General features: G+C 43.2%; 1 protein-coding gene across 1 annotated transcript in view; it reads right to left on the bottom strand.

Moving 5' to 3' along the window:
• Nucleotides 1-805: 805 nt before the first annotated feature.
• Nucleotides 806-15972, bottom strand: part of DENND1A (DENN domain containing 1A) — a 217743-nt gene continuing 202576 nt past the window's right edge. Inside the window, exon 17 of the mRNA XM_065418676.1 lies at nucleotides 806-898. Coding sequence (XP_065274748.1) covers nucleotides 806-898 — 93 coding nt within the window. The remainder of the gene's footprint in view (nucleotides 899-15972) is intronic.

The following is a 15972-nucleotide window of genomic DNA, read 5'->3' as shown; positions in this document are numbered from 1 at the left end:
AAACCTTCTCTGTTCAGGGTAACAGATGATGCATTATTGTTTTGAACAACAAAAGATGCTGGAAAGCAATGCCTGTGTGTTGTTTATATGTGATATTCTTCAGTCACAGGAATGAAACTTATTTAAAGAAGTGATTTAGAGAAGTTTTCAATCAACTTTACAGAGATTATGAAATTTTAGCTACTAAACAAGAGACATCATGCACTATAAAGCCTTCACTATATATAGGGTGACCAGATGTCCCGATTTTATAGGGACAGTCCAGATTTTTGGGTCTTTTTCTTATTACCCCCTACCCTCTGTCCTGATTTTTCACATTTGCTGTCTGGTCACCCTAACTATTTAAGGCTCTCTGTAGAGCTTCAAGTGGCAGAAGGACTTCAACAATCATACAGAACCACCCTTAAATGTCTGATCATAAAACACTCCCTGGTTCCTAGGCAAGGCTACTCAATGATGGTGGGTTATAAATAGAGCTGGTCACAATTTTCCATTGAAAATTTTTTTAAATGAAAAGTCTTTTTCCAAACTAAAAATGTTCATAAAAAGCTTTTTTTTTAAAAATTCTGGTTTAAAAAAAAAAAAACTGGAAATTTCAAAAAATTCATTTTTTTAAACTCCTTTCTTTCATCCAAAATTTTTAAAAAATGAAAAACTGTTGTGTTTCATAATTAAAATTACCCTGAAATTCTGAATTTTTTTTTTGTGAAACTATATTTCCTTTCTTTGACCAGCGTTAATTATAAACAAACCCCAGGCCCTTTACATGCTCAGGCAGATGTCGAGAAATGCAGCAACAAAATACTTACTGTTCTGGACTAGAAACTGAAGTCCTTCGCCCTTCCACAGCAATGTTGCTCTTGGGTCTCTTAACAACGTGAGGTCTTGGAGGACGAACCTATTATATACACACACAATGGAGACATTTCATCAAATACTCTAACAAGCATCAAAACAATAGACACATTCCACATAAAATCTGCAAAAATTGATCCATTGCCAGCTTAGACATTGCTTCCATTCAGAATCCCTCTTGAAAATTTATATATTTCTGTGCTACACTAAAATTATCATTAAATCTGTATTAAACTGAACTATAGTAACCCATATCATTAAAGGACTCTAATGGCACTTGTGCAAATTTATATCTAAGTTTAGACGTCTGGGCTAAGGGTTAAAATGGTTCAACTTATTTTACTTTTTTAAAGCAGCAAATGTCATGTAAATGCTTTTGTCAGTTTGGAATCATACTGAAGATGTGAGTAATTGGAAGAGTCAGGTCAATACACTGACTGATGGGTATTAGTCATGTACTCAAAGTTTATTTCACTTCTGCATGCAGTAGATGAACAAATACTAGATCTTCTGTCTGAGTCCCCAAATTGTGTGCTTCATGTAAAGACTTAATTGCTAAAATGAAAATGGGAAAGCCTTGTATTTTGTTGCACAATGTACAGGAGACCAGAGTTCAACTCCAAAACCACACTCTTTTTCTTTGCCTGTTTGTAATAAACTGATTGACTTTCTACAGCAATCACTTCTGTGTAGGGAAGACAGCACTGAAAGAAATGAAGAAGTGAAAATAAAAGTGAAAGCATGAAAAGCATTACCAATTTCCATGATGCCATAAAGAGTTTGGTTCCTTTAATCAGTTTAATATAACGTATTATTAGGTGTGTTTCCATAAACACTGAAGAGTTGCATGTGAATTTTATTCAGTAGCCATTCAATAAAATCTAAAGTTTTTCTGCAGTTAGATGATATATTTGATATACCGTTTCTATTAGTCTTATCTGAAGTTACCGCTTTATCATCTTCTGATGCTGAGAAACATTGCTTTTTTTGCCAGCACAGAACAGGAAATATACAAGCTTCAGATTAGGGAATGTTTACACACACACCTAACTGTTCTCGCATGAGCAGTATTATTTAAGTCAATGTGACTACTTGCACGTGTCAAGCTAAGTGCATACGTAAGTGTTTGCAGGGTCAGGGCCACGAGGTACAGATCACCTTCTCTGATGGGAGTTGTTCATATGTAAGAATTGTTCTCATAACAAACCTCTAAGTTGTTGACTTAGCCCAACATCAGTTTCAGCAAGAATCTCCAAAGCCCGCAAATAAAGAACGGAACACAACTAAACTTCTGCCATCCCTAAGCTTGTGTTTTCTTAATAGCTGCAGTATATAGAAGGCTGTTAAAGGTCTACAATCTAAATGCTCTTTGGATGATGGGAGAATTTGTTTGCAGTGAGAGATGATGGTCTCTCCTCCCCCATATCCCCACCCTTAGTACGGTTATAGGAACATAAAGCTCTAATTTCCACAGCAGGAAAAAGCCCTGAACCCTGTGTGTAGGGTTTGCGACACATGAACATGCATAAGATAATAGCAGAATTATCTTTTGAATTTTTGTTTCAAAGGAAATAGTGTGCAGCAGAAATGATGGAGAAGTTCAGAGACGGATTGCCGCTATTCGTGGGGGGTGGAGGAAGGGCTTATAGGAAGGTCAGATGTTAAGGTCACAAAGATCAGTCCCCACACAAGACTGTTCCTTTCTACAATAAAGACAACTTAAGAATGTGAATTTATGGCAGGAATGGAAGGATTAAGTTTGTGGCAACTTCCACTGAACTTGCAACATGGTGAAACATGGGGAAAAGAACAACAGAGCTAATTAGACGAGCTGAGCTGTCAGAGTGCAGCTGAATGGCTCAGTGCCAACAAACAAAAAGAATGGGCTGGCAATCAGCGGGATCGATGGAGAAGACTGCTTCATTAGGGATGATAAAACAGAGAGAGAGAGAGAGAGAGAGAGAGAGAGAGGCAAGCAAGGGGGATACAGGGAGAGAGAAAGAGAGAGGGAGAGAGAGAAAGGAAGAAAGAAAGCTGTTTAATTAAGCCTGAGCTGGAAAATGATGCATAAAGCTGGCTTGTCATCGTGCTGTGAACACTTTCACCTTTTGGGTGGTACTCAAGGGGGGATGACTTTGGATGGCTTCTCTAGTGTTACCAGCCCAGCAGTGTCTGGGGAAAAATGCTAAGAAGGATTTAGAGCACTGTTCTAGGGGGACTGCAGGGGAAAGTCAGGAAACAAGCCAATTCCTTGCTGGATTTGAAGCTGTATATATCCAAGCAGGCTGGGTTAAATGTGCACTGAATGCACAAGCACCTAGAAAATCTGATGGCATGAGAGTGTGTATGAGAAAGAAAGGGTAAAAACCTAATGTAGAAGGGTTAAACTAGCACATAACACTCCCTACTTCACCCAGGGCCAGCTCCAGGGTTTTGGCCGCCCCAAGCAGCAAAAAAAAAAAAAAAAAAAAAAGGGAAGGCGAAGTGAGCCGGAGTGAGGGACCGTCCGCCGAATTGCCGCCGAATAGCTGGATGTGCCGCCCCTCTCCGGAGTGGCCGCCCCAAGCACCTGCTTGTCAAGCTGGTGCCTGGAGCCGGCCCTGACTTCACCTTACACGTTATTACTCAACATTTGAAGTGCTTTTCTTTAATTGAAAGAAGTTTCATTCCAGCCCACAGGTCATGCTCACTATAAACAATGGTTCCTTTGTCAGGGTGTCACATTCATTCCCAAAAAGTGAAATATAAAAAGCTTATTTCTTATATGTTTCCTTACTGTGTTTTTACTTCAAACTGCCTCTGTGATGTATGCTACAAACATTCCTCCCTTGAAAATGCCAGTAACTAGCATCTTCACACAGCCGTGGTTTTCAACCTATTTTCATTTTCAGACCCCTAACAAATGTAGAATAGAGATGCAGATCCCTTTGGAAATCTTAGGCAGTCTCTGGACCCCCAAGGGCCCTTGAACCACAGGTTGAAACCCACTGTTCTATGGTAACAACCACCCTTCGTGGACCCCGAGGCAGGGGTCTGCGGACCACGAGTTGAAAACCATTGGGATAAAGTATTCCGTATTTCCTGGCAGCAGCCAAGGGGAGGCAGTGTTGTGTGGTGGTTGAGCCTGGGTGCAGAAGTCAGGGTATCTGGAGTCCCCGCCTTGGACAAGTCACTTCCTGATACCCACCTTTGCAGCATGCTCTAAGATATAGAGCCGGAAAAGCACTCTGTGCAAAATGTTATTCTTTACGCTAAAAAAGTGTGTTTTATCTATTAAAAACAAAACAACAGTATTGATAAACACATAATCTATGGATTTAGTCAACTTTAAAGACTAATTATGATATCCCCCCGCCAGGCACTTATCACTTAAAGCCACATTATGGCAGCTCTGTATTCTTCTGAGTACATGCAAATACGATGTATAAGTCATACCTGCTGTAGCTATGCACAGTTGCTGGAACAAAAGGTCTAGAAATGCTTTAAGAGCTATTTTAATCATACACATTTATCTTGATTTTCATCCTGATGAACGCAGCATTCTAGTTGCATTTGCTAGCACAGGCTGCTGAATGCAACAGGAGCTTTTATTATTACTTTCTAACCTTTTATCAATCACTTTGGGAGCAAAGACAGTTGACACAAACACATCATACTGAGGACTACTAATGTACTACATCTGAGAGATTAAACAGACTTGGCAAGGTCTGCTTTGATGCAATACACTATTCAAACTGAAGCAATATTGTTCAGAAACATTTTGTCCACAGAAGTCCCTGCATGGCCTGATGGCACAACACCAGCCTAGAGCAGAACAAGAGGAATGTGAAGTGCTACAGGGAACCTCTGGTTTTAGAAAGAAGAAGGGGAAAATTTGTTCCCTGTGTACCATATCCTGGAGGGTCTCCGATATCAATTACATTCAAGGAGATGCATAAGCATAGTTAGCACTGCCTTTTATACATGTAGAAGGGACGTGTACAATGCAGAAATCCATAACAATGACTCTTAAGCGCCACACCCACAGTTATAAAAGAAAAAAAACATGCCACCTAAATATAAACTTAGGAACATGCACTGAAGGTTAAAAGTGAACCCACACCCAAGTGCACTGGTTAAACTGCTTGCCTGCACATCACAGAGACTAAACATCTTTAGCAAGTTTTAGCAAGACTAGATTTGAAAACTTGCTAGGTTGTTTCATATAGATATATAAGGAAGCAAATAGAGAAAGCATTTGCCTTCTGATGAAATTATGCTCGCTGGGCAGAAATCCTAAACAGAATTAAGTACCCTCTGAGATTGTTGCAAAAACAACTGTCAGCTTGAACTGACACCAACTTATTTCCTTTGGTAAATAACAGTTACAGCCTCAGATCTAGCACAGTCTCCATTTTTAAAGGCATCTGGAATAGTTAATATGCAACAGTATGGCTACAAATCAGTGTTTAAAATAGAAAACTGCTTAGACAACATTTCCTTGCCTAACACAGGTGCTGCACTGATTTCTGTAAAAGAGGCATTTGGTCTTACCAAGATGTTGGTGCCTGAAATTTTTTATACTATAGATAATCAAATGGATCTCCAGCTAGCATTTTAAATGAGCATTATGCACATTTCTATACAGGGCACAATGTAGTACTGCCCAGATACAGATTTCCTATTCTTCAGACCTATCCAACTCACCTACTCTGGGAGGAAAAATTTAACAATCAATCCCAATGCATTTACAGCAAGACCTGGGGAAAATAAATAACTTAGTGTCAGATTTTTGCTTCCTTTCATATTTATGAGTTTAGTGCAAGTCTTCAAAAGCTCACTGGCTAAAAACTTATGTCAGCCTAGAAGGATTTTTGGTTTAAATAATCACCACAAGAGTAAAAACAAATGTCACACAACAGCAGCATCAGCTACCTGCAGAATTGACCTACAGCTGCAGAACTTGTCAAAGAAAAGCAGAATAAAATGCAGGTCCCAAGGTTGTGCCACAGCAGAGAAGGAGGCAGTTTAGGAGTATAATTCCCATGTTGCTTTTTGCAAGGTTCAACAGTCCAAACTACCAAGATTTAGTAATGCTACTGAGAGAGCGATTCAGGCAGTGTTAAGCTGCGGCAGTGAGGCAAAACTACCAGCTACTCACGGGCCTAGATGAACGCTGTATCTTTGGAGGAGGCGGCCGAGGTGGACGTACTCTTTGCTGCTGTATCAAAGTGGAAACTTAGTAATCAGTACATTAAAATATAAGCACCACACATGAAAATACCTTTGATTTTGTATCAATAGCAGTCCACGTGGACAATAGCATGTGCTTTAACCCCACTCCATACTCACCCCAACTGGTGCCAATACCTTTCAAACACAGGAATGCTGTCCTGACCAGTAAACAGAAAGAAATAGTAGAAGAGCTCTGTATTGGTAAGGGCGCATGTCTGCCTCCCAGGTGTACGTTATACCAGATCAAGCTCAGCACACAAAGCTCTCTAGATTAGACTGTCCAAAATGTATTATGACTTGAGGACAATCAAGGAGCACCATAACTGGTAATTTCAAGTACTCTAGATGACATTTCAGGATAGAAAATTAGAGATTATACTATAATTAGCTTTTCTTCCCTAAGATTCCAGGAGTGATTTTAGTGCTCATAAAATGTAGGGTACGTCACTGGAATAAAAGCCCTGTGGCACAGCCACAGCTGGCCCAGGCCTTCACAGGGTCCCGGAGTTCAGGCTCCAGCCCAAGCACCTACACAGCCCTGCAAGCTACGTCCCATGAGCCTGAGTCAGTTGACCCCGGCCAGCCATGGGTGTTTAATTGCTGTGTAGCGGTAACCAGTGTGACCGAGGCCCCGAACCAATAATGCACTTAGGCTCAGTAGACCACCTGTTAAAATCAACTGGACTCTTCACGTACCTGAAGTTGAATACATGCTCAAGTGCTTGGCTGATCAGCGGCTAGGTGCAATACCTAAAGCCAGGAGTAGAGCGGACAGGAGCTGTGCAAGCTTTCTATATTTACTTCTGTCATTGCACCTGCAACCCCAGCCTACTGTATCAGCCCTGGGCCAAACTCGGAGCAAAAACGACTGAAGGGCAAGCCTGTGTGCTAGCTTAGTGAGGTGGACAAATAAGAACGAGGATGGAATCTGTCAGTCCTCAGCACTTTTGAATGAAGCCGCACGTCTCCAGAAGTGAAAGGTCGGTGTATTAACTGAAGGTGCCGATTTTGGTCCCCTCAATTTTAAATTTTGTGTTGGCCAATTCCTTGCTGCTGTAACTCTGCTGGAAACATTCCTACTCTGCTGCTTCGGATTACACAGCATAACAATAAGCTTCATACAAGCAAGATTTTGTGTGCACCCCACTGTCCTGTAGAACTGAGACTCAAGTGAACCATATGAGGTAACGCTGAATTAAAAGACCCCAAACATTCCAAGTGCATTTTAGTGCTGAGGACTTGACAAAAACTAGAGTGGAACGTCCTTCTAGTGATTGCTCAAATGCATATGGGCTAGGAGAGAACTGAACAGAAGCCTGCAATGAAGTGAATACAAGAATTTCTATACATGTCTGGTAGGGAGAATAGCAACAATTGTATCACTACCTGAAAAGTACCACACATTCTGCAGACAAGACTTCTGTCAACTGTATGGAGAAAGGATACATACAGGCAGGGGGGAGTCAGATTCAAAAATAAAGTCTACTCAGACAGGTTAGTATATTTCAATGAAGACAAAGTTTCCATCACTATCTCAGCAGCAGTTCTCAACTTTCTGCTGGAGTGCCCTTTGCTCTGGACTGCAGATGGACATCTCCTCCCCCCACACTCCCACCCACACACACTGCTCTGGCACAGCTCTGCAATCCAGCCCTTTTCTGGCATTCACACTCTTCTTTTCTGTTCTCTTGCTCCTATTCAATGTATTTAAAAAACACATCTTGCATTTGCTGATTTTTACTTTATTGTTTGCTGTCCCAACCCTTCCCAATCAACAGAAGCCATGGGCTCGGGCGCCTTTAGTGGTTCTCAGGTGCCAGGCAACACGCACTGTCATGGGTCAGCTCCTTACATTGATAAGAGAGAAGTCTGGGCAGGGGAGTTGATGCCAGAGTCTGTCCATGCAAATGCTTCCAATAAAAGTCATCATGGGAACAAAGAGATTCTCATAGTGAGGTGACTGCTCCAGGTTCATGTAGCTTTCTATCCCTAGTCAAAATTCATCATTCCTCTCTTCTACCCAACTCCTCCCTGGGACTAGCCTGGGGCTCCAGCCCATCTTCCCATCCCATCTGCTCGGGCTTGGAAGTGCTGCCTTAATATATTTAACTTCCTTCACAGAGCTTGGGATATTTATTTTTTTATTAGGTTGCAGCAGTCTCATACCTTCTGCAATTTATTTTCCTATTCATATGCACAGCATTGACTACCTTAGTTAGTGACCCCCTGGCTCACTGAAGAGGATCAGCGCTGTGTGATTGCTGGAGTATTCTTTTTATATTACTTGCCATTTTTCTACGCTTACATTTCTGTTTGCCTCCTGCATATATGTTTTGCTTTTTATTTGTGTAGAAAACTTAAAGAATAGTACATGACCGAACTGCCAGGGTGGAACAGTGATTTAGGAAATCTTAGTGTTTTCCTGATGCCACAGATTGAAGGGTGGTAGGCAGGTCAGTAATTCTATTTACCAGGGCTGTTTTAATTTAAAACAAAATTGGTTTAATATTTCTTATCTAACAAAAGTAAAAAGTCAGTCAGTAAAATGATATTAGGCAACATTTTCAATAGAAGTTGATGCTACCACTTCTTCAGAATTAGTTCATTTCACCTGCCGCCTTTCTTTACTATATTCTATTATGGAAACCCTTTTTGGTTTAGTATCTGAATTGCCTTGCAACAGCAAAAACCAGGCAAGTTTTGGAGAAAATACTGCAAGACTATGGCATCAATAGCATCAGCTGAAGAGCCAGAACCAACAGTTATATTGTTAAATCTTCTGAAAACAGGCAACACCTTCAGAGGGGGACCGACCACACAGCATCTGAGGATTACCTCCTATCGAGATGATCAGTACATTGATCACAGCCATTGCAAAGGCACATACAACTGAACATTACTTGCCCACCTTTATTACTCACTTGGTGATTTTGTTGGAGAGAATGTGACAGGATTCGTTATATTACCCGTTCATATTGTCACTTGCTAACAAAGAAAGGCAATGGCAATAAAGCAGGTTTAATTCCTTTTATAAAGACCTGAAAGTTATCCCTCCAATCACGCTGGAGGATACACCATTATTTGCACCCCTTTTTTCCTTCATGGAGTTATTAACGCACACTGTAGAATCTCCACATACAAATCAGAGAAGCAGCAAAGAAGGCTTTGAAAGGAAGCACACAGAGGAATGACAGCATCCGGGATATTCCCTTGCAGCAGAAACTGGAGAAGTTGGTGGATAGTAAATGATTTCATTTTCTTCTTCTTGCCTATTTGCAAAAATAATTTAATTCTTCCGTCTTTCATAAATCACTTAGTATTATTTCAGCATTGCCAACCCTGTTCAACAGTCACTAGTTAGATCTCAAAAAATCATGCAAATAGCTTTAAAATTATGAGATTAAAAAAAAAAATGTTGGGGGTTCTTTATTTGTCATCTGAGTTATTAGGGTGAACTCAGGTAATGTTTTCAAGCTCTTCTCAGAGAGGGATAGAATCTTACTTTTTAAAAAATAAAAACGAGATTCTGACCTAAATCATTTGACTACAGGATCTGGGGTCTTAAGAAAAACACAAATATTGCAAGATTCATGATAAAATCACAAGAGCTGCAACACTTACTTACAGAGGTTCCCCACTGTCTGCCTCTTTCTGGCCCTTGCTCTCTGTGTGGGCAATTTACATTGGCTTTTTTAACACCATATTATGCTGGAAGCTCAAATCTAATGTTATGTCCACTATTGCCTGCACTCTCTTTCCAGCATCTTTCCTCCTTTAATACACTTTCCCCTCAGCACCAGCATTCATTCATCCTTCTGCTTTTCTGCACCTTTTTGTTTTACTCATTACATTCTTTAGCTCCTCTTCCTATTAACATTATGCACATGTGCAAATGTTTTACTAGATCAGGACCTTAAGTCACTGCTGGAAGCCAACCCAGGATGGATTCATCACTGCGTTGCCATTAGATGGCTGTTCATTTGCATTTGGTGGCCACAGCCCAGCTCCCCAGCAGACACATATCATCCTCATTCCAGGTGACACCGCTGTTACCAGTTTCACCAATGAAAGGAAACCCTGAATAGGTTACAAGGATTTTACTGTCTCTCCCACCTCTGGAGTTGGTACCTCCTATCAGGGTTGAGGCTCATTGGCAGGTAGAGTGAAGCTTGACTACAGACACCACAGCACTTAGTAGTACTAACAGGGCAGGGAGCGTCTGGCCTGGCTAGATGTACAGTTGCTTGCAGATGAGCCAACTTCTAACTATTGGGGCTTAGGAGGAAACTTTCCCTGGGGGCAGGTTATTCCTCTCTGCCTACTGCAAGCTTTCTTGCACTTTGTCTGAAGCAGCCGGTACTGGCCTGTATTGATGGCAGGATACTGACCGAGATGGACCCCTGGTCTGATGCAGTATGATAATTCTTATGTTCCTATGAGCAGCAGCACGGATGGACTCCAGAGGAAATCTCAACCAACTACTCTTTGGTCAAGGATGGGTGCTGTGATGCAGGTCCTTGGGGGAGGGGAGGAAGCTTTGTTCTTTCCCTAGACTACAGAAAGTATTCCATTAGAATGCTCCAAATTGCCTAAGGCTAGAACAAGGGTTGATTTGAGACAAGCCAATGCACATTGTGTGCAAGTATCATTTTTGTTCCATGAGATAAGCACAAAATCCATGCAAGTGAACATGAAAATTACCATATATATTGCTGTATAAGCCAAGAGATTCAGGGTGAAATTCAAAGGCCACAGGAGGAAGAAGAGAGGTGTGGCAGGACAAGGGAAAGAGCAAAGCACCAAGCCTACCCCAAATGAGAAAAGTAGCTTCACAAGCATGCATGACGTTTAAGATGCAAAGCACACATTTGGCACTGACTTATTATTGAAATTAGAGGCCTGCTTATATGCAAGTCAGTATACAAAGTACATGTTATGCTAGGGTTACCATATCTATTAAATAAAAAAAGAGGACCCTCCACGGGCCCTGGCCCCGCCCATTTCCCCACCCCAACTCCGCCCCCTCCTCCCTCCCACTCCCAGCCACGGGGAAAGGGCTGCCCGAGCGCTACCGGCTTCACGGTTTGCCGGGCAGCCCCCAGACCCTGCGCCCCCGGCCGGCGCTTGCCCAGCACAGCTGGAGCCCGGGAGGGGAAGCACCCAGCCGGGGGCGCAGGGTCTGGAGGCTGCCCGGCAAACCGTGAAGCCGGTAGTGCTTGGGCTTCGGGCAGCCCCCTTGCCTCCGGACCCTGCGCCCCCAGCCGGGCACTTGCCCTCCCGGGCTCCGGCGGCGCAGGGTCTGTTTAAGAGCCGGGCTGCCCGAGCGCTACCGGCTTCGGGCAGCCCCCATGCCCGGCTCTTAAACAGAGCCGAAGAGTCGGGGAGGAGCAGAGCCGCCGCGGCTGGAGGCTCTGCTCCTCCGCTGACTCTTCGGCTCTGTTTAAGAGCCGGGCTGCCCGAGCGCTACCGGCTTCCGAGCGCTACCGGCTTCGGGCAGCCCCCGTGCCTCCGGACCCTGCGCCCCCAGCCGGGCACTTCCCCTCCCGGGCTCCGGCGGCGCAGGGTCCGGAGGTATGGGGGCTGCCCAAAGCCCGTAGCGCTCGGCTCTTAAACAGAGCCGAAGAGTCGGGGAGGAGCAGAGCCGCCGCGGCTGGAGGCTCTGCTCCTCCCCGACTCTTCGGCTCTGTTTAAGAGCCGAGCTGCCCCAGCTCTACCGGCTTCGGGCAGCCCCCGTGCCTCCGGACCCTGCGCCGCCGGAGCCCGGGAGGGGAAGTGCCTGGCCGGCGGCTGGGGTCCGGAGACAAGGGGGCTGCCTGAAGCCCATAGCGCTCGGGCAGCTCGGCTCTTAAACAGAGCCGAAGAGTCAGGGGAGGAGCAGAGCCGCCATTTTCCCGGACATGTTCGGCTTTTTGGCAATTCCCCCCGGACGGGGGTTTGAGTGCCGAAAAGCCGGACATGTCCGGGAAAAAGAGGACGTATGGTAACCCTATGTTATGCTGGAACAAGTCGGGGGGGGGGGGGGAAAGGGGAGAAGAGGGGAAGGAAGGGAACACAGAACAGTAAAGTACCCTTCTAAAGAAGGTGGGACCCAAATACCCCTAAACATAGAGTTTCCTGAACAGGCAAAACAACACAGATGTGGAAGTTCTATTTCCAGGGGCAGCTATTCCGGGAATAATGAAGCCACAAAACAGGCCAGCACCCACTGCAGTGTAGGTAGGGCCAAAGTTCCCACAATACCTGCAAGAATGGATTAAGGCAGAATATGTGAATCCATACCTTGAGCTGGGGAGGGGGTCTCTGAACTCCAAAGTCTGGATCTAATGATTGAGAGCCAGGAGTTCTGTGAGCACTTTTGTAGGAGAAGGGGGCAGTTTGATTGGATTGAATTCAGGCACCATTTACTTTTGATCCACCAATAAATGACTGTTCCATTCAAAGCCCCATATTTGTTTTCTAAACAGGTCTTATTTATGAAGTTTAATTTTAAATATAGGCTTAAGTCAGAACCATTCAGCTCTTATGATGAGTGCTTTTCCAGAGCTTACTGATGAAGCTTACTTTTTTGAACATTTATTTATTAGAGCTAGACAGGCCCATTAGATCATCATTACCAGTCCATACTTTTGCAAGTGCAGAACTGCTCCTTACAATACTACTTCTAGTGATTTATCCAGTCTAGTTTAAAATGGCTCCAGTGATGAGGTTTTCACCACTTCCCATGGCAGCCTATTCTATACACCTAATAGTTCTTACAATTAAAAAGTTAAGTCACTTTAAGAAAACGTCACTTCAGCTTTAGAAGCTTTTGGTTTCCTTGAGGTTCCTCATGAGTAATCAGTTTATAACAAATATGTCACACCTTATAGAACTGGAACCCAAGCAATGGCAATTCAAAGCCTGGCCCCAACAGCCTGATCCGGAATTCACTTCACTTAAATACTGCTGGAAAACCAGATCGCTGTGGAATGCTAGGACGGACACATGGGGACACACACACACACACATCTGATCCCAAATAAGCTTTGTGTAAGAAAGCTTTTAATCGCTGAACCTTTCCTCTGGTCATTGTTGAGATGAAAAAGCAAGACCACATATCTATGGCAGCATGGTTTCCGAGACTTTCACACCGACGAGTAACTACGATGGCTAAATCAATATTGTAAAGCACAACACAAAAAGAACAGGGTAAGGGCAATAGACAGTAATTGACATACAGGTCTACCAGAAGATAACAGTTATTTGCCCTTTGCCAGAGCTTCATTTTTAATGTTGATGTTAATATCTGTCACCAGGATGGGATAAGTAAGTATATTCATAGTATATGAAGATCATATTTACTAGAATAGCCTCTGATTGAAGTTAATTTGTTGATGGAGCAAAACACATTGTTTCAAAGGTCAGTAGGGGAACTGGTGTTGGAATATCAACTTAATTACCTGTGCTGCATGGATGAATGGGTACAACATAGTGCATGGCTGCATTGCTAAAAGCAGCTAAATTACCGTAGTAGGCATGTTCTTGAATGCATGTACCGTAGAGGCTTTTCTATGAAGGGAAAAAAGTCTAAATTAGGACATTCTTACTCATCTCTATTTACCAACATACTTTCTTATTCTGAATATTTTCTTAATTGTGTTGTTTCAAACATTTCTGAAGTGACAAGACACTAAGCAACTTTACAGAAAACTAATTCTAAGATGCTTAGTGGGCGTTGATTTACTAATTATTAGACAAGTCATTTTAAACCATAAGCTGCCTGGGAATAATTCTTAGAAATTTTTACAGTGCAAAGGGCACATATTTAAAAATGATATAGCCAAATAGATTGTAAAATAACTTATACAACATCCATGGAATTTTCACAGTATAACTATTTTTTTTCACACCAGGGAAAAACTTTTTAAACAAAAAATAATTTTCAATGTGTGAATTAACAGCTGGTGAGCAGAATATTATCTCAAACTATAACTGGGAATATTTGTTACGATAAAGCAGTTATTCTTCAAAAATGGTATTGAAAACAGAGCCTTTATCAGTAGATTAGAGGTGTTATTTCATTTGCAGCAACAAGTGCAGCTAGAAAAAGCTATGGACAAAGGCAGGGTGTAACTGTAAACAAAAAAAATTCTGCTCATTGGCACATGCAGTAAGAAGTGTTTGCTCACAATCACAGAAGTTCTAATTCTAGAGGCAAGGGGAGGAGGTATGTTTAATGGATTCCACAGCAGAGTTTCTCATGCATTAAATTCATGGCTGTCTCAAAAACGTAGGATGGTTTTGGAAAATGTTACTGTGTTTTAAAGACAGACACTGGGGCAAGAGATGGACTGTTCTGAATGTATCAACACTTACTCTCTTTAGAAGGGTTCTAATATGGCGATTTTGGAACCTGAACTGGACACTCCATAAAAATGGAGACAATAACCACACTGAAAAATGTACTGAACCAAAAAAGATTCAGTAAGGAAAGTAGGTGGAATCTATGAGGCAACTGCTTTATTATCAGTAGCACATACACTATTTTATACATACTTTCGTATGCAGAGCTCACAAATTGGGATGACAGGACTACATATATTTTTAATTCGTAAGTCAGGAACAGAAATCTCTGTGCTTTAAACAGAGGTCTCCTTCCTTCAGTCACGTTAGAGGATTGGAAAGGTAGCACAAGCAAGTAAAGAGATACAGAAAAAGGTGGCACCTCCCCCTCCACCTGGCTTGTCCTAAAGATGTGCCATGAACCTATGACGAGGGAGAGAAAGAGTCGCAATTAAACTCTCTCATTAGCTTAATGAGAGGGACTGAGAAAATTCCCTTGGTTAATGTTTCTAGCCAGGCAGCTCCCACTAAAACAACTGGAGAGGGAAGTGAACGATTTATACAACCCTCTCACTCCTTTGGCAATACAGAGAAAAGATCACCACTTTGTGGGCCCGTAAGTGTGCTTGGCATGACACCAACATAGGTACCTCCTGATGTACCTCCAAAGTGACAGTGATCAATAAAGCTCTTTGGAACATTCCACATTATCAAACCAAGGACCCCAATCAATGTCCAGAATGGCCCCAGCCACCACGAGACTGCTGGGAGCCCACTCACTGAGATACGTAGGAGGGATTTTTTTTCTCCTCCTAGAACTGGGTTTTTTGAAGATTTGTTTTTATTATCAGTCTTCCCTCAACTTAGACCAGTACGATCCACCACAGCGGAAGCCAAAGGATCCTTTCTTCGTGGCTTCTCTAGGATGAGAGGGCCATAAGCCTTTTCCCAGGGGAATCAATGGCAAAGCACCCAAGCTACACCCATAAATCCCATGCTTTGCTAATCCTCCCAGAATAGCTGGATGTTTCTTTTACAGTACATTTTCATGTTTTAATATTAAACATACCACCTTTTAGACTGAGAGATGAAGCCTGAATCCGAGGATAGAGAATCCGGAGAACATTGCTTAGACCAGGGATTCTCAACCTTTTTCTCCCTGAGGCCCCGCTCAACATGCTATAAAAACTCCAGGGCCCAGCAGGGGGAGGTCTTGGGCATAGGTGTAGTTTGACTTCTATTGGGGCGGGGGAGTCAGGGGCCAGTGGAGCTAGAGCCACCTCCGCATGGTGGGGTCCAGGGAGGGAGTGCCCACCTCCTGACTCACCCCAGCCTGTCTGGGTTGGGGGGAGGGTAGGGGCACACAACCAAAAATAACAACTCAAAGGTGGGGGGTTTAGCTCAAAAAGTTTGGAAACAGCTTAGGGTGCAGGGAGGGGAATAGCTGGGGCTGTGTGCAGGCAGGGGGTAGCTCAGGGTGCAGGGAGGGGGGTAGCTGGGGTTGTTTGCAGGCAGGGGGTAGCTCAGGGTGCAGGGAGAGAGGTACTAGGCAGGGCCGCCCACAGGATTCAGGGGGCCTGG

The sequence above is a fragment of the Emys orbicularis genome, chromosome 18 (assembly GCF_028017835.1).
Source record: "Emys orbicularis isolate rEmyOrb1 chromosome 18, rEmyOrb1.hap1, whole genome shotgun sequence".
Taxonomy (NCBI): domain Eukaryota; kingdom Metazoa; phylum Chordata; order Testudines; family Emydidae; genus Emys; species Emys orbicularis.
Note: the sequence above shows the minus strand (reverse complement) of the source record. Positions and strands in the feature narration are given on the sequence as shown.